A 25,302-nucleotide genomic window follows, 5' to 3' on the forward strand; every position below is an offset into this window, starting at 1 on the left:
AAGTCCCCATGGGACCTGGAGCAGTCTCGGTTAGTTTTACATGACCTTTTCCTAGGCACACTCAACAGGAAATTACTCCTCTGTGGAGAGGCAACACAGCAGGCTAGCCCCGGGGTTGGGGGAGGCCCTCCAAGTTGCTGCTTGGCTTGTACTGAGCGTGCTCAATAACATCTGCTGAAGCCACTGCCTTCCTCTGCCCCCCATTATTGGCAGGTACGGGGTGTCTTTGCCTCCGTCTCTTCAAAGAGGCACCAGCTCCAGCACGTGAAGCGGCAGCACGCTTAGTACCAGAGGATGATCTGCCATCTGACGAGGGCCTCAGTGCTGAAGCAGGCAGCATGGCCTGTTCAAGCAGGTGCTGTTTCAGATGAAGACCCCTCACCACCTGAGTCCATTCCATGAATGATCTGCACCTCAAACACTGCTCCATGATGGCGGCTTCACCTAGAGCAGCAAGCACAGCACATGGGGATCGTTATTGGTGATTCCCCCCGTCCACGACGGACAATGTTTAAACCCTGGTGAGGGAACACAAGCTGCAACTAACACTAAATCCTACTAACTCTGTACTAGTGGGACTAATAAACTATATACAACTCAAAAAAAGTCACTGAATAAAGGATTATGAGGTGGAAAACTACACAGAGCTGCAACTCCAGTCATGGGAGGTAAGAAGGAACTGAGGGAGGTCAGGGTCGAGCTGCTTCATTAGCCAAGGGAGGGGCTACAGCCATGAGGTGGGAGCACCGCCCCTCCATGGGTACTGCTAGGCAAAATTCTGCAATTCCAGAGCATGCACACATGTACTTGAAGAAGATATAGCAATGTATACATTCTCAGAGGCTGGAGCTCAGACTCTGAGATCCTTCCCCAGTCACTGGCTTTCAGAAACTGGGCTCCAGCCCAAGACCAAATATTTACACTGCTATTTTTAGCTCTACAGCCTGCTCCATGAGCCCAATGCAACTGACCTGGGCTCTGAGATGTGGTACCATGGGTTTTTACTTTGTAGTGTAGACATACCCTGGTTCTTCCACCTCTAGGGTAACACCCTCAATAGAAATTGGAAAGTCCAAGTGTCTTACATATATCAATTAAAAATTGAGAATTAAGTCCTGCTTTTCTCAGTGGTTAACTGCATTAGTCTTTATCTTCTAGAAACGAGCCAGGGTCCAACAGTGCTTCCAGTGAACAGATATTCCATTGCTTTCCATGTGAGCAGGCTTGGTCCTTCAGACTACAAGCAAATGGCACATTTTATTGTTCAGAAATTAAACTGACTTTGAAATATTAACACATCTTGGTCTCCATTTATTTATTATTTTATGTGGTTTATCAGAACAAAAACTCTGGGTCAGGCATTTCCTGACCCGTAATGACTAGCGAGATTAAGGACCGCCCCATTCACTACTTTGCCTCAGTTCTGTAAATCCTCCAGCCAGTAATTAACAGACAGGACGTGCCTTCTCCATCAGGCACTGCTTACATTCTACAGTATTCTACAATAATGGTCAAACGCACACGGTGAAGGCCTTATTAACATGCAATGCAAGTTTGGGGTCCCACTTTTGAGAGGGGCCTGTGTAGACATGCAACTTGAAGGCCAGCTCACTCTTGGACACTTTTACAGTGGAACAAGAGAGGGAGGCGAGTGGGCAACTCACAGATGAAGTCCTGCTCCAAGCACTGTAAAGCTCCACTTTTGCCTGAGACGTCACAAATCCTAAAACTAGCCCTGGGGTGGGGGAGAAGTTTACAGACTAGTGTTGGTACAATGCATGGAGCAACAGAATACTGTACACTTCTGCTGACTGTAACTCCATTATGTGGCAGTGCCCTGGAGCACAGCAGAGGGCTTTAACAGATGCCTGCTAGATGCAGACATGTATGTACACACAGAGATGCAGATATTGTACATGCACAATCACCAGGGTTACATACCCATGCATGTACACAAGCTGTGGCAATGTGCACACCCCCAAAACCACAGCTACTGTACACAAACCGACACCTGCCCGGTACATACCAGGTGCTCTGTGCTGTGAGCCTGTGTGTGGAAAGTATGTTTTGTGTATGTGTATCATGCCTATGTCCAGTGTGTATGTGCATACGTACAGCGTATGGAGGAGACTGCACACTTACACACACACAGTCACTTGTACAGCCACACTCGCTGGGCACCTACGCTTGTTTACAGTCCCGCTGGGCAGGCACCGGCGGCCCCTCTCCCTCTCCCGGGCGGGCTGCAGCAGCTAGAGGTGCTGCTGTGCCCGGCGGCCGGCGTTAGGAGGAGCAGCGAGATGCCGCCCTCTCCCCTCCTCTCCTGAAATGAGGCCGGGTGTGTGTCAAAACCCACGTGTTCGGCGAGGCAGACGCCGAGAGAGGAGACGTAGCTGGGCCGGGGCGCAGCGTCTCCCGCCTCAGCCCGCTTTCTGCACCACCGAGGCGGCCGCCAAGGAGCCCCAGCCGCCCTCCTGCGTCCCTCTCCTCCCACAGCCTGGGGAAGGAGGCGGCGGCGGCGGCGAGACAGCCCGGCTCATCCTGCCCCCATGCCGGTGGTTGGTTTGTTTTTGTTCCCACCCCTGCTCCCATCCCCCTGCTGCCGGCTAGGCTAAGCCAGGGTACCTACCTCATTTTTGTGTGGGTGCCCTAGCTCCCATAATGGAAAACCCGCCCGCGGAAATTTCGGGTGGTGGTGGTGGTGGTGTCCCTCCTCTTCCCCCCCCCCGGCAGCGGCAGCAGCAGCAGGTCGTTGTTGTGTGGGAGGAGGGCAGCAGGGATGGACTTCATCTTTTGGATCTCTCGCTAAGACAGCGACGCACCGCGCAGAGCGAGCGGCGGAGGAGGAGAGGAGAGAGCGCTTTGCTGCTGCTGCTCGCCCTACGTGCAGCGCCTCCCCCAGCCAAGCCAGAAGCTTGATTTTTAGGGGGCCTTTCTTTTCTCTCTCCTTTTCCTTCTTTCCCCATTCCTCCCCCCTTGCAGTGTCCCTGCTACGGCAGATGTGTTTGGGGTCCTCGCACAGCTGGGACTATGGTGAAATTTCCAGCGCTCGCCAACTACTGGCCCCTGATCCGATTCTTGGTCCCTTTGGGCATCACCAATATAGCCATCGACTTCGGGGAGCAGGTAACTCGCCGGACGCCTTTTACCTTTTCTAGACATAGCCAAATGCAGCCATCCATCGCTGGGGCTAAGGGATAAATTACTGTGCAAGATGCTGCTTTGCAAATGTGCCTTGTTAGGATCCCTATTGCTGACTGTTGACAAAACACCCTCTGTATTTATTAGTCTCTTCCCTGGGAGCCTAGGGTCGCTGATGGCAATGTACAGATAGGCTGTATTTGATTGGCAAATGTGGACTTTTCTCTGCCAGAACATCCATAGGAGACTAAAATAGGGTGCACTGTGATCTATAGGTATCCCGAGAGGAATTTGCAGATAGCCGTTTGCAGAAAACAAACAACATTGCAGCTGCTTTGCCCAGTGCATCACAAAATTTTGCCTGAGTGCAGAATATCGATTGTCTCATTTATTTGGGGGTGTGGACTCTCTCTGTTTCTTTTTCATCTCATGGTTGCTTTTGGGTTTGAAGCCTCCCTGCTGTGGTTGTGTTTTGGAAAGATCTGTTTACTGCTTCTTTATTATTCATCAGACTTTTTTCTGCTTTCCATCATTAATGTTAAAACATGATCTGTTTTGAACTCTAGTTTGATGCATGTAGAAGGACATCTTTTTAGTGCACTCAAGGATTATGTAATTTGGGATTACATAAAGCATTTGTCTATATTTTAATTTAAAACTACTTTTCCAAAAACCCCACTGTACAGTATTTTTGCTTAATTTGTGGGAGAAAAGGGACTTTTAAAAATCCCCTATTGCAAAACATGTAGCAGGTTGGGCTGATGATTGAGAATATTTAAAGAGACATTGATCATGGTTATAGAAATATACTAGAGAGATACTGCTAATTCCTGCTTGTTTGGGGCTTTGCTGGGGTGCAGTTATAACTATTGATTTTGTGGTGGTGTGAAGGGGCCTAATTCCCTCCCCCTCATACAGCCTGCTTTATCTTGTTCTTTTACCTCTCTCCATGTGGCATCATTGAAAAGCTGGTGCTACTGCAACCTCTTCAGCAGCCAGTGAACCATTTGTAAGCAGTAGTCCCTGCCACCTTATCAGTGAAGCACTGTGTTTAGGAAACTCTTACAAGATGCTGTGTAATGATATTGACAAAGGATGGATTAAATCAGTGGGGGAAAAAACAAACAAAAAATAGGGTAGCATTCTCTGCGTTAGTATAGACCGCAAGAGAGAATCTCTGAAATGTGAAGTGCTAAGCATTTAATTGATAACAGCTTACTGAGCTGACTTTCTAACTCTATTTACCTTGAATACTCTTTGTATTGCTTTCTTTGTCATTTTTAATTCACAAATTCAGATGCCATGGTATGAGAACCTGAGAAGAGTAGCATAGAGAGCACTGGAATCTATTGCTAACAAACTTTGAAATGAATTAAGTCAATTGTGAACAAGTGTGCCCACTTCATCCTAATTAAAGTTCCTCAGTATTGTTGATTTAAAGCTCTTCTTTGCCTTGGACACCATCTAAAATAAGGCTCACTGTATTTCCTCATTTTTTAATCACAGCCTATTTACTTGGCACAGTTTGCTGTGCTAGAAACATAACCACAAGTGTGTGGAAGCCCCATGCAACAAGTGCACTAGCTGAATGCCCCCTAACAACTTCCATCCTTGTGATAAGTTACTATTCTGTCAGACAATCTGGTTCCTTTTAGGCAATTCTTATACATAAAATCAGCATATGCACCTACTCCTGCATTCCTTACTCAGGCAAAGATATATTATATTATATTATATTATATTATATTATATTATATTATATTCAATATATTAGTGAATTTGCCTGTGCAAGATTGGGCACAATTCTATTACAGTGGAAAATAGATATAAGAATTAACTATTTGCCAAGCGGCAAAGAGTCCTGTAGCACCTTACATCCATCGGACGTATTGATTGGAGCATAAGCTTTCGTAGGTAAATACCCACTTCACCCATGAAAGCTTATGCTCCAATACGTCTGTTAGTCTCTAAGGTGCCACAGGACTCTTTGCTGCTTTTACAGATCCAGACTAACGTGGCTACCCCTCTGATATTTGCCAAGATATTTCATTCTTACTCTTGTTTGTTTTTCTTCTACTTTTAAAAAAAATCTTTATTCTAAATATAAGCAATAAAAGATATTCAAAATATTTTGATATATACAATTTGTTCTTGTCTCACACAAGGGCAACTTACTCTACCAATCAGTTTTTCCATAAATCCCACTCTCTGCCTCCTGACATAAAAGAGAAAACCGGATAGAAGAAAATGAAGAAAAATGTGATTCAGAGGTACAAATACACAATTTGCCTTATACAAGTAGGGCGTGATTCATAGTCCATGCCAATCAGAAGAAAGCCTTGCATTGATTTCAGCGCTCTTTAGATCAGATCAGAACTTTCAACATTAATAAGTAAATCACAGAAGAGCTCCTTGAATGTTGAGTGTTCAGTACACTCTTGCCACCAACATCCCAAACCCCACTTACGCTGGGAAAATGAGTATTTGGAAAATACACGTTAAAAATTATTTATGCAGCTTTTTAAAATGGTGGTCTCACTGCCGTGGACAGGGTCGATCAAGTTCAACTCCCTTTGCAGCTAGATACCTGGTAGAATGTGCTTTTGGACACCATCACAGCATGGGATGCCCTTCCAGGGAGTTGGGCTAATCAGCTGCTTCCCAGCTGGTGGGACAGAAGGCCAACAAGCTGCTCACTTAAAGGGGGATTGCTGCAGGGAGCAGAGAGGTTCCTACAGGAGAGTGTGGATCAGGAAAAGGATGAGGAAAGGGTGGAAGACTTGGCTGGGGATACCTCCTGAGTGATGTCTTCAGTGATGATTAACTGCATTTTAACAATAAGTGCATCGCTGATGAAAAAGGAATGAAATACTGACACTTGTGGGAGCTTCATTAATATACTGGCTGGTGAGTTGGTTTATCCCCTCACATGAGAGTGGGGAAACTGAGGCAGAAATGATGATTTTATTCTTTTGTTGGTAATTCTTATGCCCGAGCTTGTCCTATTTTTGATATGTCGTGTCTGCATTTTTGCCCCAATGGATGCTACATGATTATCAGGCTAGTATTGTTGAGTAAAAATAGGCTTTCCAGAAGATAAAGATTTGATGAGCCAGTCGTCTGATCACTCCCTGCTGTGGTAATAATTTTAATAATAGGGCAAAATAAGAATAATTGCATACATAATAAAGGGTGTGCCAAGGGACAGCTCAGAAAAAGCTACAGTACTTCCCCTTCTGCACTTATGCTTAAGAGAAGACTGCTAATATAAATCAGTCAAATTAGCATGAAGGGAAGTTATTCCCTATGGCTAATAATCTCTAAAAGAGGCACAGAAGAATTTGTAGGTCAGATATAAAATTACTGTATAAAAATTAGCCTAGTAATATACATTGGCTGAACAGATTGAGCAGTCATTGAAAGAATACTGTAGATCATAAGACTTTTGATACAGCTTCTCCATCTGTTGTTTCCATGAGTAGAAATATTATTTGGGAGCACAGCTTTCAAAGCAGAGCCCTTTCAATAAAATGTAATGCCAGTTTTGTGCAATGTGAGGCAAGTGACTAGTTCTAAACTCTCTTTTTTTGCTTAACAGAATTTTGTGGGATTTGAGATATTTTTTATCATGTGGCTAAGTACAGGGAGGATTATACAGCTAAGAAGCTGCCACATCTTTTGTTTGTCCTCTGCTGTCACTAGATAATTATTTGGCAGGTGATTTAGGAGGGGACTAAAGAACTTTGTGAGAATTGTACATTGTGGAAAATTAACAATAAGGGGTATTAAGTATTTTCATAAGACTCAATGATTATGGGTGTACTATATGAACAGTATATTTTTAATTATAATTCTGTATTGTGTTTAGGATGTAAAAACATGTTACAGTAATATCAGAGAGAACTAATCAACTCACCCCTTATAGTCTGTTCCAGAACCCATTAACCCCTATGAAGATATTTTCATTGACCTTAAGGACCTGATCCAGCATTCTTTAGATTTCAATCACAATCAGCTAATCTCATCTCAGTTTTGCCTACATCTGAGAAAAGTTTACATCTGAATTTTGTTTATACTAAACTGTAATATTGCAGTATGAATACAGAATGACTGAAGTGGAGAGAGGGGGAAATCACAATAATAGCTCTAACCCCTTTATTCCTACTTGCTCTGTTTTTATGCTGATTTAAATGTACTTAAAGAAAGCATAACATAAATGTTTCATTATGTTGAATAAGGTTTTGGGGGGCTTTTAAGAATGGATCCCAACAAATTTTGAACTCCCTCATTTTCTGCATCATGTATTATACCACTACATTTTGATGTAATAACACCATTATTATCACTTTTCATCCAGGGAGCTTCAAAGCACATCACATAGATAAGCATCATTATACTCATTTTACAAATGGAAGTGTTGCTAACTCATGATTTTTATCATGAGTATCACGATATTTGGTGTTTTATTTAAGGGCCCGGGTACTGGAGATCAGTGATTACCTGAAAATACCAGCGTCTGTTTGCTTTTTAAGTTTGTATTTCTTGTGGTTGCAGGAAAAAACCTTCAAAGGACACAAAAAACAGAACGCAATCTCCCTCCTCCCCCCCCTCCCCCAAGTATCATGATTTGTAAGCCACTTTTTTGGGACCTGACTGATTTCTTTGAACATTTCAGGGTTGGCAATACTGGGGAAAATGAAGTACAGATGGGGTAATGTATTTGCTCAGGAATGCTCAGTAAGCCATTGGCAGAGCTAGGAATAGAATGTGGGTCTGACTTGTTGGTCAGCACTTTGCGCTCTAAACCGCCTCTGAGGCGGCATTGACTATTGCAGTATTTTGGAAGAGTGTTCCCTGGTTGCCAACACCAGTTATCAATGTTGGGATTCCCTACTGTTGTCACGTTAGCACTGGTGTTAACTAACTTTGAGTCATAGAGTGCAAGACCGGAAAGGACCATTAGATCATCTTGTAGTCTGACCTGCTGTGTATCACAGGCCTCCAATATCGCTCAGCACCTGCACATTAAAGCCAACAACCAAAAGGAGACTAGACCAGTGGTTCTCAAAGTTGGCCCGCCGCTTGTCTAGGGAAAGCACCTGGCGGGCCGGACTGGTTTGTTTACCTGCCGCGTCCGCAGGTTTGGCCGATCACAGTTCCAACTGGCCGCGGTTCGCCGCTCCAGACCAATGGGGGCTGCGGGAAGGGCGGCCAGCACTTTCCTTGGCCCGCGCCGTTTCCTGCAGCCCCCATTGGCCTGGAGCAGCGAACCGCGGCCAGTGGGAGCCGTGATCGGCCAAACCTGCGGACGCGGCAGGTAAACAAACCGGTCTGGCCCGCCAGGGGCTTTCCCTGAACAAGTGGTGGACCGGCTTTGAGAACCACTGGTCTAGACTGTGATGTGCCACAGGCAGAGAATAAAAGGAACCAGGTGCACCAGTACTCAAGGCCCCTGCAGTGGCCTTATTTGCTACAAGTAAGGGTGTATGACACTGTTTTGAAAATGGTATCAGCAGCCAGTGCTACAGTAGGTCTCCCAATAATCAGCTGAAGCAATGTTATCAACCATGTTTGTTTTATTTTCAACTGTCCGTAGGATAAACATGGCCTGTGAGATCCATTACCAGCAATTCATTGGCAGTACACATATACACACGTGCGCACACATGCATGTGTTATGTTCAGTGGCATCTAGGCATTAGGCAAATTGAAACGAGGCAATGAAGGAGTCGAACTACTACTCTCTCATTGACTCTTTATTGTGCTTCAGTACTTCAGGGCTTTTGGGATAACCTCGTAATTTTATATATTACTTGGGGTACAAACAAGCGAGTTTCCATAAGAGCAATGAGGCATCAACATCCCTTGTTCTAAATTTGTTGGCTGCTGCTGTTTTAAGAGGCCTAATTTTATTTTAACAAGCTTCTCCTTGTAGTTAAAACCATTTTCTTTTCTTAAATGGTGACCAGAAAAACAGAACAAGTTGTGCATAAAATATTAAAGAGAATTACTGAGACTGGAGAGTTTATATTTCCAACTGCCACTATGGCATCTTGGCCAGGTTACATAATCTTTCTATGCCACAGTTCACTCATTTTTAAAAGAGTGCATAACACTTACCTATATCACAGGGCAGGCAGGAGAGCTAATAAATTTCAAAAATACTCGAGATGAAAGGTGTCATAAGAACAAAGTATTATGATTGACGTCAGAGGTCAAAGACTAACCTAGATTAGGTAGGCCTTTAATACCACATTAACACAAATGTGACACAAGCTCCCATTGTAATCAGTGTAGGCTATAACTATATACAATAACCACGATTCCATTATTAGTATTGTATCCTAGTGGAAATACCATTAGATTTTTGAAAATATTGCATTGCTATGACAGTATTTAATGACAGATTTCCCCCCGTCACGTGTGTGCATAATTCCTGAACTAAAGGGACACTTTCAGATAAATTTTAAGTCCAAACTTAGTTCAAGAAAACAAGTTTTTACAAAAGATTAAACAGAAATGTTTGATTTTTTTTATTAAGTTTCAGTGGAAACATTTTGACGGAATTACATTCCCCTGCAGGGTTTGTAACTCAAATATTACAACATTGCGTAAGTACAGGAGAAGCAAAATGTGAAGCTGACTAGAAACAATAGGGCAGTTTACCAGCCTAGATTGTCCAAGATGAGAAATCCAAGAAGTAAGAGCTAACCTGTAGCCACTAGGTGGAATGAGCAATGGGACAGCTTCCAGAACCCAGCCAAGATCTCCGCTTCAGCACTGACTCTGGGGCCTTTCTGCTGCCTGGCAGCATGGCTGCAATTTTCTCCCTCACCTTTTATATAAATTGTGGAATTCTCCTTCTGAGTCCCCATTAAGGCCAATGCCCTTTCAGCAGCAGTCTGTGGCTCAAATATTCAAATCTCAGTTTCTATTGGGAATATTGCCTAGCTCCCAATTTTGGATATGAGAATAAAGGTATTCAGGATCATAGGGAAATAAGTTAGTGGTGCCAATTTAAAATGGCAACTCTTACCCTTCTTTTTCTTACCTGTATTCCCAATTCCCAGCAGCTTCTCTTGTCCTCTTGCCAATGTATCTTACTTAAGAAATTGAATTGGGATCCCCAGGCAGGCTATTTATTAGTCACCCCTCTGCTCTGTAGGCACAGCACAGATACTGTAGCACTGCTAAGCACTGAAGGAGAAGCAATGGTTTCATTTTAAAGTGACTGGAGCAGTTAGCAGCAGTGTTTCAAAGGCAAACCACCATCCCCTTTCCCAGCAAGGCTACAGTTTTCAGCTACAGGAGTAGTTGGCTGTACTTAATGGCCTGAAGAGTAAACTGGTTTAGGGCTCTCAGCTCAACTTTTTTATTTAAAAATTAAGTTAGCAAGAGGCCATCCCCAACAGGTGAGGTTGCTGGATATTGTGGGAGTGGAAATGAAGGAAAGAGCCAGTTAACTATCACAGAACTAAAAGTGGGGGAAAAAGAGAGGCGGCTAGAGGACAAAGGGTGTATATAGTTTTAGTTGCTGTTTCTTCCCTCTGCTCCCCCACCCCCCCGCCCATTACAGGTAATAGACGTAAGTGTGTGTGTGAGGGGGAGGGAGAGAGATGAGGTCTCACTCCTGCACTGTAGGGTATTTGGACATCACCAAAAAAGCCAAAAACAATTAGACAATCAGGGACACCAACCAGAATTCAATAGGAATTGATTGAGGTCTACAGTGTCTTCACATGGAGAGAGACCTTAAAACCAAAAAAAACCTCCAACAACAAATGGAATTCAGTGTTGTATGGTGTAGGCACTTAGTCAGACCATATGTGCAGAAGGTGGTGTGTGCTTTTACAGTACTGCTGCTTAAGTAGAGTTGAAGGTTCTGCTTTCTTCTTGAGTTTAGTTACAGATAGATGCAACATAAGGCCACATTTACAGACATTATCTCCTCTGCAGGAAGGCTAAAGAAGCAAGCTTTTTATTTTCGTAATTAGGTCAAGCCTAGTTGTAGGATTTTCATATTGAAGCTAGTGCCCTTTCACATAGCAAGTCTCTGAGTGCTACCTCCCCCCCCTTATAAATTAAAAACACTTTTTAATATATTTTACACCATTATAAATGCTGGAGGCAAAGCGGGATTTGGGGTGGAGGCTGACTGCTCGCGACCCCCCCCCCATGTAATAACCTCGCGACTCCCTGCAGGGTCCTGACCCCCCAGTTTGAGAACCCCTGATCTACAGACATCACCACCAAGCGACTGAAGCCCTGATCAAAGGGGAGAGCCTGGCGGAAGGGCAACTAGCCAGCCTGTGGTGAGAAGTATCTAAGTTCGTAAGGGCACTGAAAGTTGTTAAGATCAGCTTAGAATGCTTTTTTGCTTTTATTTTATTTGATCAAATCCGACTTGTTATGATTTGACTTATAATCACTTCAAATCTATCTTTCATAGTTAATAAATTTGTTTGTTTATTCTACCTGAAGCAGTGCGTTTGGTTTGAAGCATGTCAGAGACTCCCCTTGGGATAACAAGCCTGGTGTATATTATCAATTTCTTTGTTAAATTGATGAACTCATATAAGCTCGCAACATCCAGCGGACACTGGATAACTGGACACTGCAAGATGGAGGTTGCTAGGGTTGTGTCTGGGACTGGAGATATTGGCTAGTGTCATCTGGTTGCACAATCCAAGGAGCAGCTTACATGCCAGAGGCTGTGTATGAACAGGCCAGGAGAGGGGGTTCTCACAGCGGAGCAGGGTAAGGCTGGCTCCCAAAGGCAAGGATTGGACTGACCTAGCAGATTACTGGTCCAGATAACACCAGGGGAATGTCACAATACCTTTTATTTGACCAACTTCTGTTGGTGAGAGAGACAAGCTTTCCAGCTACACAGAGCTCTTCCTTAGGTTTGGGAAAGGTACTCTAAGGCCATGTCTACACTTCAACATATGTTGGCAAAACTTATGTCACTCAGGGTTGTGAACCTCCTCCCTGCGCCCCCCCCCAATCCCGAGCGACATAAATTTCGCCAGCATAAGTGGTAGTGTGCACAGCACTATGTAACTCGCCGACGTAGCTACCACCGCTTGTTGAAGGTGGTTTAATTATGTTGGCATAGAGACGCTACAGGAGAGATCTTACAGCAGTGCAACTGCATCGGTACAGCTGTGCCGCTGTAAGCTCACTAGTGTAGACATATCCTTTTAGAGTGTCACACTAATTTCAAGGTCTTACAGTTTAGTAGAAGTAGTTAACGCACATTCTAAGGGATCATTCAAGGTGAAGTTGTCCGTTAAGACCCCTGTAATCATGGGACAAAAAGGGGGGGAGGGGTTAGTGGGTTAGGGATTGTTGTAATAAGCCATAAGTCCAGTGTCTTTAGTAAAACCATGATTTTTAGTGATTTCTAGCAAAATTATGAATTTAAGCTCCCGGGCTTGTCTTTTGAAAAAAGTGTTCTACAGGTGTCCTCTGAGGTGAGGACTGATAGGTCAGATACAGAGTGATCGCTTTATGAAAAGTGTTCATCCACAGGTGATAAGGTGTTTTTGTCTCTTACCATTTTTCTTGTGTGTGTTCATTCGAGAGCATAGTGATTGTCCGGTTTCACCACATAGTTGTTATTGGGACATTTAGTACACTGGATGAGGTACACCACATGTTGTGATAGGCATGTGTAGGCTCAATAAATCATGAAACGTGTTGTGTGTGTGTGTGTGTGTGGTGGGAGGGGGTGTTGATCATTGTAGCAGTGGATATATGTCTGCAAGTTTTGCATCCGTTGTTCTAGCAGGATCTGGTGCCACTTTGAGTTGGCGTGTCCTGGTCTGTGGGGAGTTTGCTGCTGCTGAGCTTGACGAGATTGGGGGATTGTTTGAAGGCCAGAAGAGGGGGTTCAGGAAAGATTTCTTTCAGGATGAGGTCCCCATTGAGTGTAGGTTTTAGTTGTTTGATGATACCCCGTATGAGTTCTAGTGTGGGGTGGTAGGTGACAACTAGCAGTGTGCGGTCAGAGGGATTTTAGTTCTGTATTGAGGCAGGTTCTCTCAGGGTATTTAAGTGGCCTGTTCCATGATGAAATCTACTTCTCTGGTGGAGTGTCTTGTTTGGTGAAGGCAGTTTTGAGTGTGTTAATGTGTATATCCCAGACTTGCTCCCCAGAGAACATTCTGTGGTATTTCGGTGCATGGTGAAAGATAACAGATTTCTTGGAGTGTTTGGGGTGGTTACTGGGTCTGTGAAAGTAGGTCTAGTGATCCATGGGTTTCTTGTATATTGCCTGTAAGCTTCCATTGTTGAAGCTGATCATGGTGTCCAGGAAGTTGATGTTAGTGTGGGTGTGTTCCAGAGAGAGAGAGTATAATGGACAGGTGGTGGTTTGTTGAAGTTGTGGTGGAGAGAGTTTAAGTAGTCGTCATTGATGTGTCACTGGCATATCATTGGTTACGTGGTGCATTTGTCGAGAGAGTCGTCTTCACGGTGGCTGAAGCCCTGAGCCGCCCTCCCTGACTGGGCAGAAGCCCCTACCCCACTGCAAGACAGAGATCCCGCACTCTTCCCCCCGGCCCAAGTCTCGTGGGGAGAATGGGGGGGCGTGGGAGGCTCCGCAAGCCACACTTTCTAACTGTAAAAGAGTTGCATGCAGCTCGCAAGCCACAGTTTGGCCACCCGTTTTGTTTTGTTTTTGTTTGTTTGTAACCCACTAACCCCCCTTTATCCTATCCTATTGGGGTGTTAAAGGGCCACTTCACCTTGAATGGTCCCTTAGAATATGTGCTAACTACCTGTGCTAAACTATCTGTTCAACCTTTAGCTGTGACAGTCTAAGGGCACGTCCTCACTGGCAACGTTAAAGCACTGCAGCGACAGTGCTTTCACGTGGCTTTTGTGGTCACGGCACCAGCACTGGGAGAGAGCTCTCCCAGCTCTCTAAAACCCCCACCAGGGGAATAGCTCCCAGCGCTGGTGCACTGTCCACACTGGCACTTTACAGCGCTGCAAGTTTCAGTGCTGTAAAGTGCCAGTGTAGACGAGCTCTTAGTATCTTTCCAAGCCCTGAGAAAAAGCTGTGTGGCTTGAAAGCTTATCTCTCTAATCAATAGAAGTTGGTCCAATAGAAGATATTACCCCACCCACCTTGTCACACTTCAAGAAGAAGATGGACAAATCAGAGAGAGTCTAAAGAAGATAAACAGAAATAATAAAATATTTAAATACCTGACCTATGAGACAAGGTTAAAAAGCTGGGCATGTTTAGTCTTGGGGGGGAAAAAGAAGACTGAGGGGGGACATGATAAATAGTTTTTATATATGTAAAATGTTTTTATAACGAGTATGGTGATCAGTGATTCTCCATGTTCACTGAATGTAGGACAAGAAGTAATGAGTTTAATTTGCAGCAAGGGAGATTTAGGTTGGATATTAGAAAAAGCTTTCTAACTACAAGGATAGTTAAGGCCTAGAATGGGCTTTCAAGGGAGGTTGTGGAATCTGTCACTGGTGGTTTTTAAGAGCAGGTTAGACAAACACCTGTCAGGGATGGTCTAGGTTTACTTGGTCTTGCTTCAGTATGGCAGGGCGAGGGGCTGGAAGGGACCTCATCTAGGATTCTAGTAGCAGGTAGGAGGTGGAATAATAAAGATGTAGAAAAGGTTAGGAGATAAAACACAGTATTATGAAACAAGCTTTAACCATCCTTATTCTTTGCGAATTTTAAGTCAGTGCCTTTTTTTCAAAAACATTTCTTGTGCTGATCTCTTTGGGGCTTATGATTGCAATAAGTCCATTTGCTTGGAAACATGCTTCAGAATGCATACTGGTCGCACTGTTGTGTGATTGAGTTGACCAGTCATCACCCAAGATTGTTAAGACCTTATGTAATGTAGCATGTATGAAATGTGTGGTGCTCCATATTATGCTGGTGTCTGCGACAATATTTCTTGAAGAAAAGTGAGATAAAATGATGAGTCAGAGTCTGACAGACATGCAGTTTCTCTGCTTTTGGATGTCTAAGTCTGATCATTTATTTAAGGGTTTTTAAAAAAAAATTATATAGATATGAGGGACTTTCATATCCCTGTATTTTTTACTTCTGCATTAGCGATTTTAATATCTGTCCTCCAATCAGTGCTTCAGAGATCCATAGGGCACAAGAGTAATTAGGAATGCATGTCTGCATTAACTATAACAGGAGTTAGGAGTCAGATGCTCAATTCACTACTTTGACAGAGCATTTCCTGGAATTTTACCTCATGTGACCAGCACTGAGACTTGGTAAAATCAAAGGTCTCTTGTATATATTGTCCTGTTAGCAGAGATACAAATCTCAGCCATGTATCAAGTAAGTCAGTGACATGCAGCAGCTATACTGCTATGTATGTATGTACCTTTATTGAACATACGGTATAGAACAGATAGCAGGTAACTGAGTTACGGGGCTATAATCCCAAAGAAGGGTTCTGCTGCCAATATAAACCACAGGAGTGAAGCTTGAATGGTTTCAGTTGTCACTAGAAACTCTCTTGATGGAATTATATCCACATCATTCAAAACTTTTCAGATTTTGTATTATAATATATATAGATCTAAGCCACAGAAGTATGCTCTGTTCCCTCGCTCTGTTAGCACCCTCCCTTTCTTCCACTCTCCTCTGCCTTCTTTCTAACTGCTCTGCTTTTCTCCACACTGCTGCTGCCTCCACTTTAATTATTTCTTCTCTCTTCTCAATCTTACATCAGTAGGACCTTCTCTCACTCCAGTAACCTGAAATCTGATCAGACAGACTTTATAATCCATCACACCTGTTAATTACATTGTTAGATGGACTGCAGTGTGTTTAACACAGCAAATCCTCTGACTATGTGAAACAGGAATAGTCTTGTTTTAAGGAACAGAACTTGGAGTCAGATGTGAGTTCTAACTGGCTCTGTCCACTGACTTCCTGTGTGGCAAGTCATTTAGGCCCAGATCCTCAGAGGTATTTAGATATCTCATTACTATTGAAATCAGTAGGAATTAGATACCTGAATACACTTGAGAATCTGGACCTTGATCTCTGTTTATCTCAACCTTCTCATCTATAAAATAGTAATATGTCCCCACAGGCATGTTGTGAAACTTATTCATTGGTGTTTATAAAACATGTTGTAATTTTGGATGGAAGGTGTTATATAGATGGAAAGTATTAAGAAGTATGAACCTAGAAGACATGTATTATACAAGAATTATTTCCTCAGTATCATAAATCCTTCTTTTTGTGTTTTCCTGAATGGGTCTCAAACAGAATTTTTTGGGAGCTAGTAACTTCAGGAAAATCTTATTTGCTCTATAAGAAAGCATTATTGCTAGGTGAAGCTGGAGTGTAGTACCATTTCGAAATGTGCATTTACTCAACATATCACTTCTGCATCAGTTTCTCTCAATCTATATTGAGCTCAGATTATTCTAAACCACTAATCAGAGTAGTTGCTAGCAATTGTGATTCTTGCAGAATTGGTTACAAGTACGATCGCTGGAAGAAAACCACTTTGCATTTTAGCATTCTTGCCTGTGATGTCATTAACATCAGGAAAAGGTTAGCTCTGTAATCACTTGCAACAGTGCACTGAACTTTGCTGTTTCTCTGTAATGTCATCTCAGGTGTTGTTGGTAACTTCTTATGTTACACTTCAAAGTGTGGGTGGTGGGGTTTGGTTTGGTTTTTTTTTTTGTTTTTTTTGGTGTCAGTGTGCAACTAGGTCACCAGATTAGGTTTCCTTCTGCTTGTCTGATCCTCTACTGAGGTGAGATTCCCACAGGTGTGGTATTACATTTTGTTGCCATGTTTATGTTCTGCTGCCATGTTTTCAGATAACAAGAAAAAGCCTATAGAGACCTCAGGTAAAAAAGGAATTGCTCGGGGCTATACAGAGCAAAAAACCAAAGTCTCTCATGAACGCTAGTGTCTAACAGAGCAGTGTTTACCATTTCCTCAATCCTAGTGGTCTAATCCATGGAATTAATTTGGTTAGAATATTTCCATGCATCTTTGTATCATCCTAGCTCAGTGCTTGTATGCTCATGGAAATATTGCTGACTAATTTGGGAGACACTTACTCCAGAATGAGTCAGGAACAATTCTGTATCTAGACAAGCCCTCAGTTACAAAGACAGCTAAGTGTTTCATTGTATGTTGTTGATGTCCACACCTTTTTAATTGAACAAATGAAGGGGACAAAGAAAATGTACTGGAGATGTAGAGTGGTTATTAAAAAAATACCTCTGTTCGCTGCATTGCGAAACCTAACGTAAATCATGTTTCTTTTTCTGTTTCTTTGTTTAGGGAAATAGTTCAGTGTTTCACATTTGGTGACAATGCAAATATTGGTGTATGTTGTGATCACTCTAGCCAAGAACTATGATTTATTTTTATTGTGAGATCACCTAAGGAGTCATTTCTAAGCACAATAAGTGGTTCAGCAACACTTGTCAAGTCTTGGGCTTTTAACTGGTGTACTTTGCAAATGTCTTCAGGTCAGGTGTTGGCTATTAAGAGGTGGGTTAATTTCTTGAATGAAGTTATTAGGCATGTGTTTGATCTCCTTTATACCAGCCCTAGTCTGATATAAAGCATTACCTGCAGTAGAGTTACTCCTGACTTGCTTGGGCCTAAATAAGAGGAAGTGCACGCTTCAGGGGCCTGAGTTTATTTTTGGTTATACCGCTGCAATGGTACAGTCAGGTTGTATTTGTAGAACTGAGGACAAAATTCAGCTGTAAATGGGAGTTCTGTCTCATTCTTACTACAACACATGTGAATTGCTCACTTCCCTGAAAATGTGGAATTTGTATTTTGGATTTATCAAACTCCCTTGCCAGTTTGTCTCCTGACCCCATCCAATTTACCCCACTTTCCTTCCTCTTCCTTATCTCCAGCTGCTGGATAGCATCTTCTTTTTGTAATCTAACCATCAGGGAGAAGCAGCCACTTGTTTCTGTAATCCAAGCAAGCTGAGCTTGTTCTTGTGGGGATAGCTCTTATTCACTTTCCTTTTTATCCTGAAGATTTTTATCTCTGTAGCATATTGCTATGTTCCAACAGTTTTGGAGACTTTGATCTATAGTCTTTCAGCTGCAGAACTACAGGTTTTATTGCAGCTTGCCCCCTTGCCTATTTCCTCTAAGCGTCTACCAATTAAAAATGTTTAGCATGTTTGAAAGGAAAACTAACAGTAAGCAGATTTCAGGGCTTGAAATACATTTTTCAGTTCTCTTAAAACAGAGTATTTCCAGTTACTTAAAAGGAGAGATTATAAAAAATAAGAATAAATAGCTTGGATAAAAAGGGAACATGGTAACAGGCTGTAGGGATTTGAAGGTGTAATCATCGAGGAAAGGAAGAGGAGTGAGTTAGCATATCCTCCTGTACAATATCAACCTAGTCGTAAAGAGGTAGAATTTAAGAAGATAGAAAACTTTAGGCTAAAAAAAATCAGAATAAATGTCCTAGCTCTGAGATGTACTGAACTATGATTAAGTCTCCCAAAGGAAAATGTGAGTAGTTCTATCTCTTGTATTACTTAAATCTAAAATACACTCGTTGAAGAATCTTACATTACCAGGCATTAGATTATATGATCTAAACTGGTTACATTTTACCTAGCTGTAACTTCTGTGATTCAGTGAATCTAGGCATAATGTTAACTATGTACAGTACTGTATTTACTGCAAAGGAAATCAACAAGGTAGATCACAGAAGGACTAAGGGCTTGTACACGCGAACGTTTAGTTTGTGCCAAGCTGAGGTGTGAATCTACTCCACACTACCCTGCTGCACATTAAATGGCTGTGTGGACCCTGCTGATGCACACTAACGAAAGTTTGTTAGTGTGCTTTGATATACCCTGCTTTGAAACAGGAGTAGATTAAAACATTAATTGTGTCCATGATCATATGCATTGCGGACAGTCTTTAATTCAGTGATCACATCCTGTTCCAGTGATTGTGTGCTGAAGGAGGCTATTTTCTGTGAGTTCTCTGCCTCATTTGTTGCAGAAGATGGAAGGTATGTAGTGAATGAAGCAAGGGAGGACTTCAGGAAGAGAGGATGGTTTTATGGCTAAGCCAATCGGTTACTGCTAGAGTTACTTTGTGATACTGGTCAAGGCACTTAAACCAAACTTTTCACAGGTGTCTGGCCACTAACCTCAGGTTCCCATTCTGTTGGTCAGATCAACACTAATTTTCAGACATGGAAAAAAATAGCAAGTGACCATGTAATTAAAGACTTATTGTATACACATTCCTTGAAGACTTGGCTTTGCAACCTTAATTAAAAGAATATTAAGTCTTTTGTAGGTAATTACCTGTGGTTTAATCCCCCCCACCCCCCCGCCCCAAAAACCATAAATTTAATTGAAACATTGTTACTCACATAGCTTGCCAGCAGGTTACAACCTTTACAGTTGATCACACAGATGTCTGCAAATTGAGTTAGCGGAGTAACTGATAGCAGTAGTATGTTGTCATCCTCTGTGGACCAGCCACAAGAGGGGGATGAGACAGTTTGCCAACAGGTCTCTCATATGTTTGCTGATGGCAGAAGAACGTTGAGACTTAGGAATCTTGGATTCTATTTTAGATTCTGGAGGGGAGTGTTTTTCTAGTGGACAAAGATCCTTCTGCCACTGTCCCTTCCAGTCCAGTATCCCAGTTCCAATCTCCCCACAAGGATCCCTGCCCAGTTTTTCCCCCTCCACCAAAACTGGCTCCCCTCATTTATCTTGTCTGTCTCTCTCTCTCTCTCTCTCTCATATCCACCCACTCAGCCATACATTCAGTTCCTCATACACAAGCATCTTGTAAATTTGTTGAGTCCCAGAGGCACATAAGGGGAATGCCAGTCATACAGGATCAATGTACAGGTGAGGAGCCAAGTCCCTGCCATGCCCCTGTGCTGGATAGATTTGAACAGTTCATCCCTGCCCACACCATTTGGCTTGTTAAAAGGAAGGGCGTTCTGTTTACCACTTTCTAATGCAGATCCTCTTGGTTGCCTCAAGGGTGATTTTGTGGAAGAGATCCCCATTCACGGATCTGCCCTTCCCCAAGCCTCTTTGTGGGTCATCCTCCCCAGTAAAAATAATTTCAGTGACTCCCCTAGTTTCCAAGCTGCATTAGAGTGAACTTGATTCACATAATTGCTACAGTCACGAGGAAGACTCTGGTCCCTTTGTGTGTTGCAACAAATGCAGAAACACTGGAGATATGTGCCTGCAGATTTAGGGAGACCACACCCTCATCTTGTGCTGTGTGTCTTTGGAAAGGGTTGTTTCACAACCCTAAACATAAGAAACTTTTTTCTCTTAACTGAAGACTTGGATCCTTTAGACACAGAAGTTACTCATCCAAGAAAAGCTTCCTGGTTGCCACAGATGAGTGCATTTTTAAAATACAGTTGCTAAAAATAATGTAAAATGTAAATATGTACAATATTTGGGAGTTGGAGGAAGAGAATGCCCTTATAGCATTGTTCCAAATTGGACAGTACTAGATGTTGCCGTTAGCAATCACACATTAGTTTACATTGGGATAGATACTAAGGGCGAAATTGTTAAGGGAAGAGGCCCAAAAGCTGTGTGTGAAACTTCTTAAACAATTGCAGGTACAGTTACAGCACATGTGCACATAAATGGCTAGTTAGGTATCCAACCCGTATCTGTGTGCAGACATGTCAGTTCCATGTGCAAATGTAGGCATCCTGCTACACACACACTTTTTTTGTGCATGGACCTCGGGCCTCCTCCTTTTGAAAATATGGCCTAAGGTCCATGCACAAAAATGTATGGATGAATTATGGTTGCACAGTTCTTTACATACTTGCTAGCAGTCATTTAACTTTAAACCTTTTATTTTAAGGCATGAAAGCATGACGACCTTTCATCATTCACAGTCTGAACCTTCTGAGGTACAGTCAATGGTATACGTGTTAGAACATGTTCCAGCATTGTAATAGGCTTAGAAAAAGACTACTTAGGAAAGGCTCTCTGGAACTAAAGAATAAATAGCATGGCTTTTCTATAAACTCTATAGAGATCAAGTGTTCCCTCATTAATAGGATTTGTATGAGAGATCACTACAAACAATCCACCTAATATTTTTTCATTGTATTCTTGAAGTCCACTAGAGCAGAGGAATTACATTAAGCAAGCTCGCTCTTTAGGTACAATTAAACACCTGCAGCTGGCCCAGGTCAGCTGACTTGGGCTCCCAGGGCTGTGGCTTGCTCCCAGGGCTGTAAGACTGCAGTGTAGACATTTGGGCTCGGGTTGGAGCCTGAGCTCTGGGACCCCACAAGGGGATGGGGGCTAGGGGGATGTGTGTGTGGCGGATCAGCCCCAATGTCTGCACAACAGGTTTTTTTGGCCCCACAAGCCCAAGTCATACCCAGAGTCTGACCCTGGCTGCTTGTCTGTTTGCAAAGCACCTAATATGTTGTGGGTGTGACTGTAAATATAAATGAATAATTAGCAAGGGAGGAGAACAATCTCTGCCTCAGGGTTTAGAGCTGTGAAATTGAGCTTGAGGGCAGGGAGTGTATTTGTGAAAGAGACCCAATAATTCAACAATCCTTATTTTAATTGGCACATGGTGGGGGTGGTCTGTTACTATCTGTGTATTAATAGAGGAAAGGAGTTGGGGGATTTTTGAGGAAGAAGGTGAGATTGAAAAGATGGAGACTCTAAGGAAAAATCTTGCTGAAGGCCAGTAAATTGTCTCTCTCAAATTTGTTAGCACAGAGCAACCTGAGCTTTCTACTGTAGTACAAAGAGTGGGATTAGCCCAAACAAGAGAGCTGCATACCCATCAATTTATCATCAATATATTTCTAAATAACTGACCAGAGTCTCCTCTCACTTTTGGTGGTGTAAATCAGAAGTAAGCAATGGAGTGATGACAGTGTAAAATCAGTTGAAGTGAGCAGGAAATCCAGCTCAATGTGACCAGTACCAAAAGGAATATTAAAGTCATACTAATCCAACATGCAATAAGAAATAATTTGCGTTGAACTGTAGAAGTGGGAGGGAATGGGAGAAGACATAACTCACTAATCTGTGACCTTTTTCAAGTGCAGATAATGTTAACAGCTGCAGTTCAAAGGAAATTTTTATGTATTATATATAACATAAACATTTCCCGAAGAAATCTGCATTCATAGAATATCAGGGTTGGAAGAGACCTCAGGAGGTCATCTAGTCCAACCCCGTGCTCAAAGCAGGTCCAATCCCCAATTTTTGCCCCAGATCCCTAAGTGGCCCTCTCAAGGATTGAACTCACAACGCTGGGTTTAGCAGGCCAGTGCTCAAACCACTGAGCTATTCCTTCCCCACTTTGCCCCCCTTTCAGTAATTCGGAGTAGTGTGTGCTGCAGTAAGACATTTAAAAAATGAAGAGAAATTATTTAAAGGAGCAATAGTGATTGCAGAGAGAGTGGGGAATGTTTGGATTTCTGCTCCAGTAAGCCTACAGAATTGGGGACCATAAACACTGGTTGACAGAATTCACTCTGGGGTGAGGGGAGAGGGATTGGTATGGTTTCTAGCAGAGATTAGTAACTGTTTTGCATTGAGCTGCTCTATTGCAGGCCTATGGGAGTTTGTTTCAAGAACCTTTCTCTCACCATCAGTAACTCATTTGTTCTCGATAAAGAACAATGTGTCTATCCTGTAACATTAATCTTCACTGAATGTCTTTATTTTTTGCTAGATAATGAGATTAAATAATCATTTACTCTTCTGTTAGAAATCACAAAACAAAGAGAAACTTTGTGGATGAAATAAATCCTACCATTGCGGAAGAGAGAAACCGGATATAAAAATAGGAAACGCCACACAATTCAAACTTTTTCTTGTATAAAATCCCTGGCTGGGAGTAGGTTGATACAGCACAACAATAATCAGCAGCGTGGCTTCCACTACAGGCTGCCAAATAGAACCCATATGGTTAAATCTTAATATAGCTAATCTTGTACTGTTTGTTTGTTTTTTTGTTTTGTTTTTGTTTTTTGTTTTGATACTTAAAATTGACAGTGTTGCATCACTTAGTTTTGTCTTGGCTATGGAGCTTTGATTATGTTATGCTATCTAATATGAATATCTAGGTTTTTGTACTGCTGTAGCTTTTTCTGGCACTGGACCGCTCCTAGACATTTTAGCACAGACTGTCCTTCACTTCCTCTACCTTCCCTCATGATACAACAACTACCTGCACTTTTCTCCTATGTATTCTTTAACCTTAATTTTCCCCCTATTTTTCCCCAAAGGCATCTGCCATCACATGTTTCTTTCATGAGTGTTTGTGGGCAAACTGCATCCATCAAGCAATAAATAATTAATGGCTCCAACATTAAGGATGCACTGAGGTTATGTCTCCACTGCAGCTGGGAGCATGTTCCCCAGCGTGAGTAGACAGACAGACATTAGCTCTGGTCAAGTTAGCACACTAACAAATAGCAGTGTAGCCATGGGTAGCACGGATGTCAACTTGGGCTAGCTGCCCAAGTACGTGCCAAGGGGCTCCGGGCAGGTTCCTATGCAGCGACTAGCCCACGCTGCCACCCATGCTACCCCGGCGACATTGCTATTTTTAGTGCTAGCTTAACTAAATTTGCTGCATGTCGGTGTACTCGTGCTGGGAAGCATGCTTCCAGCTGCAGTATTGCTGTATCCTTTGCAAGGAATGGCCCTATTTAGGAGGTTCTAAATCCCTGATTCAGCAAAGCCTTTAAACACACAGAATCAGAGACATGCAGACCTGGAAGGGATCTTGAGAGGTCATCTAGTCAAAGCCGCTTGTACTGAAGGAGGGCCAAGTAAACCTAGACCATCCCTGACAGGTCTTTGTCCAACCGGTTCCTACAGATTCTATAGCCTCCCTTAGAAGCCTTTTCCAAAGCTTAGCTACCGTTATAGTTAGGAAGTTTTTCCTATAATGTAACCTAAATATCTCTTGCTGCAGATTAAGCCCATTACTTCTTGCCCTACCTTCAGTGGACATGGAGAACAATTGATCACTGTAACTCTTTACAATAGCCGTCAGCATATCAACCCCAGCCCCTGCCTGTCTTCTTTTCTCAAAACTAAACCTGCAGTTTTGTTTTGTTTTTTAATCATTCCTGAAACTTGTTTTCATTTTTGTTGGTCTCTGGACTATCTCTAGTTTGTCCACTTCTTTTCCTAAAGCGTAGTGCCCAGAATTGGTACTCCATCTGAGGTCTCACCAATGCCGAGTAGAGTGGGATAATTATCTCCTGTGTCTGACACATGATACTCCTGTTAATACACCCCAGAATATTTACCCTTTTTTTTGGCAACAAAATCATATTGTTGACTTTCATTCAATTTGTGGTCCACTATAGCCCCTGATCCTTTTCTGAAGTAAAAGCATCTAGCCAGTTATTCCCCATTTTGTATTTGTGCGTTTGATTTTTTTCCTTCCTAAGTGGAAAATATTTCACTTATCTTTTATTGAATTTCATCTTGTTGATTTCAGACCAATTCTCCAATTTGTCAAGGTCATTTTGAATTCTAATCCTGCTCTCCAAAGTGCTTGCAACCCCTCCTAGGTTGGTGTCCTCTACAGATGTTATAAGCATACTCTCCAGTCCTTATCTATGTCATTAATGAAAATATTGACTAGTATCGCACCCAAGACAGACCTCTGCAGGACCACACTAGATATAGCCTCCCAGTTTGACAGCAAGACATTGATAACTACTCTGAATACAGTCTTCCAGAAAGTTGTGCTCTCACCTTATAGTAATTTGATTTTAGACCACATTTCCCTAGTTTTATTATGAAACTTTCATGTGGGACTGTGTCAAAAGTCTTATTAAAATCGAAATATATTACATATACAGTTTCCTGGATATTTAATTTTAAATTCTGTTTGCAGTCAATGGGTTTTAAGCACATGCTTGAGTTAAGTATTGAGACCGAGGACACAGTAGCCCCTCTTCCTCCTCCAGCTGAGGAAGCACTCACACTTCCAGGAAACTAGCAGTGCCAACATCTTTCTTCTCCTTTCATATCTGATGGTTATGGACCATTCAGTTCAGATATGTCATGTTTTTACTAGCAGACATTGGCGGAGAGTTGGCAAAACATCAACACAAAGTACTGTGTC

General features: G+C 42.5%; 1 protein-coding gene across 3 annotated transcripts in view; it reads left to right on the plus strand.

Annotated features, from left to right (window-relative positions):
• The first annotated feature begins 2,339 nt into the window (after positions 1-2,339).
• Positions 2,340-25,302, plus strand: part of ANKH (ANKH inorganic pyrophosphate transport regulator) — a 215,612-nt gene continuing 192,649 nt past the window's right edge. Inside the window, exons 1-2 of one of the 3 annotated variants that reach the window (XM_073332298.2) lie at positions 2,340-2,558; positions 2,983-3,126. In XM_073332298.2, the coding sequence (XP_073188399.1) occupies positions 2,550-2,558; positions 2,983-3,126 (153 nt within the window). In that variant the 5' untranslated portion in view covers positions 2,340-2,549. Of the gene's footprint in view, positions 2,559-2,982; positions 3,127-5,058; positions 6,049-25,302 lie in introns of those variants that run through there. The other 2 variants (XM_073332297.1, XM_073332300.2) reach the window with 2 other exon arrangements.

Source organism: Lepidochelys kempii, chromosome 2 (assembly GCF_965140285.1).
Source record: "Lepidochelys kempii isolate rLepKem1 chromosome 2, rLepKem1.hap1, whole genome shotgun sequence".
NCBI classification, from domain to species: domain Eukaryota; kingdom Metazoa; phylum Chordata; order Testudines; family Cheloniidae; genus Lepidochelys; species Lepidochelys kempii.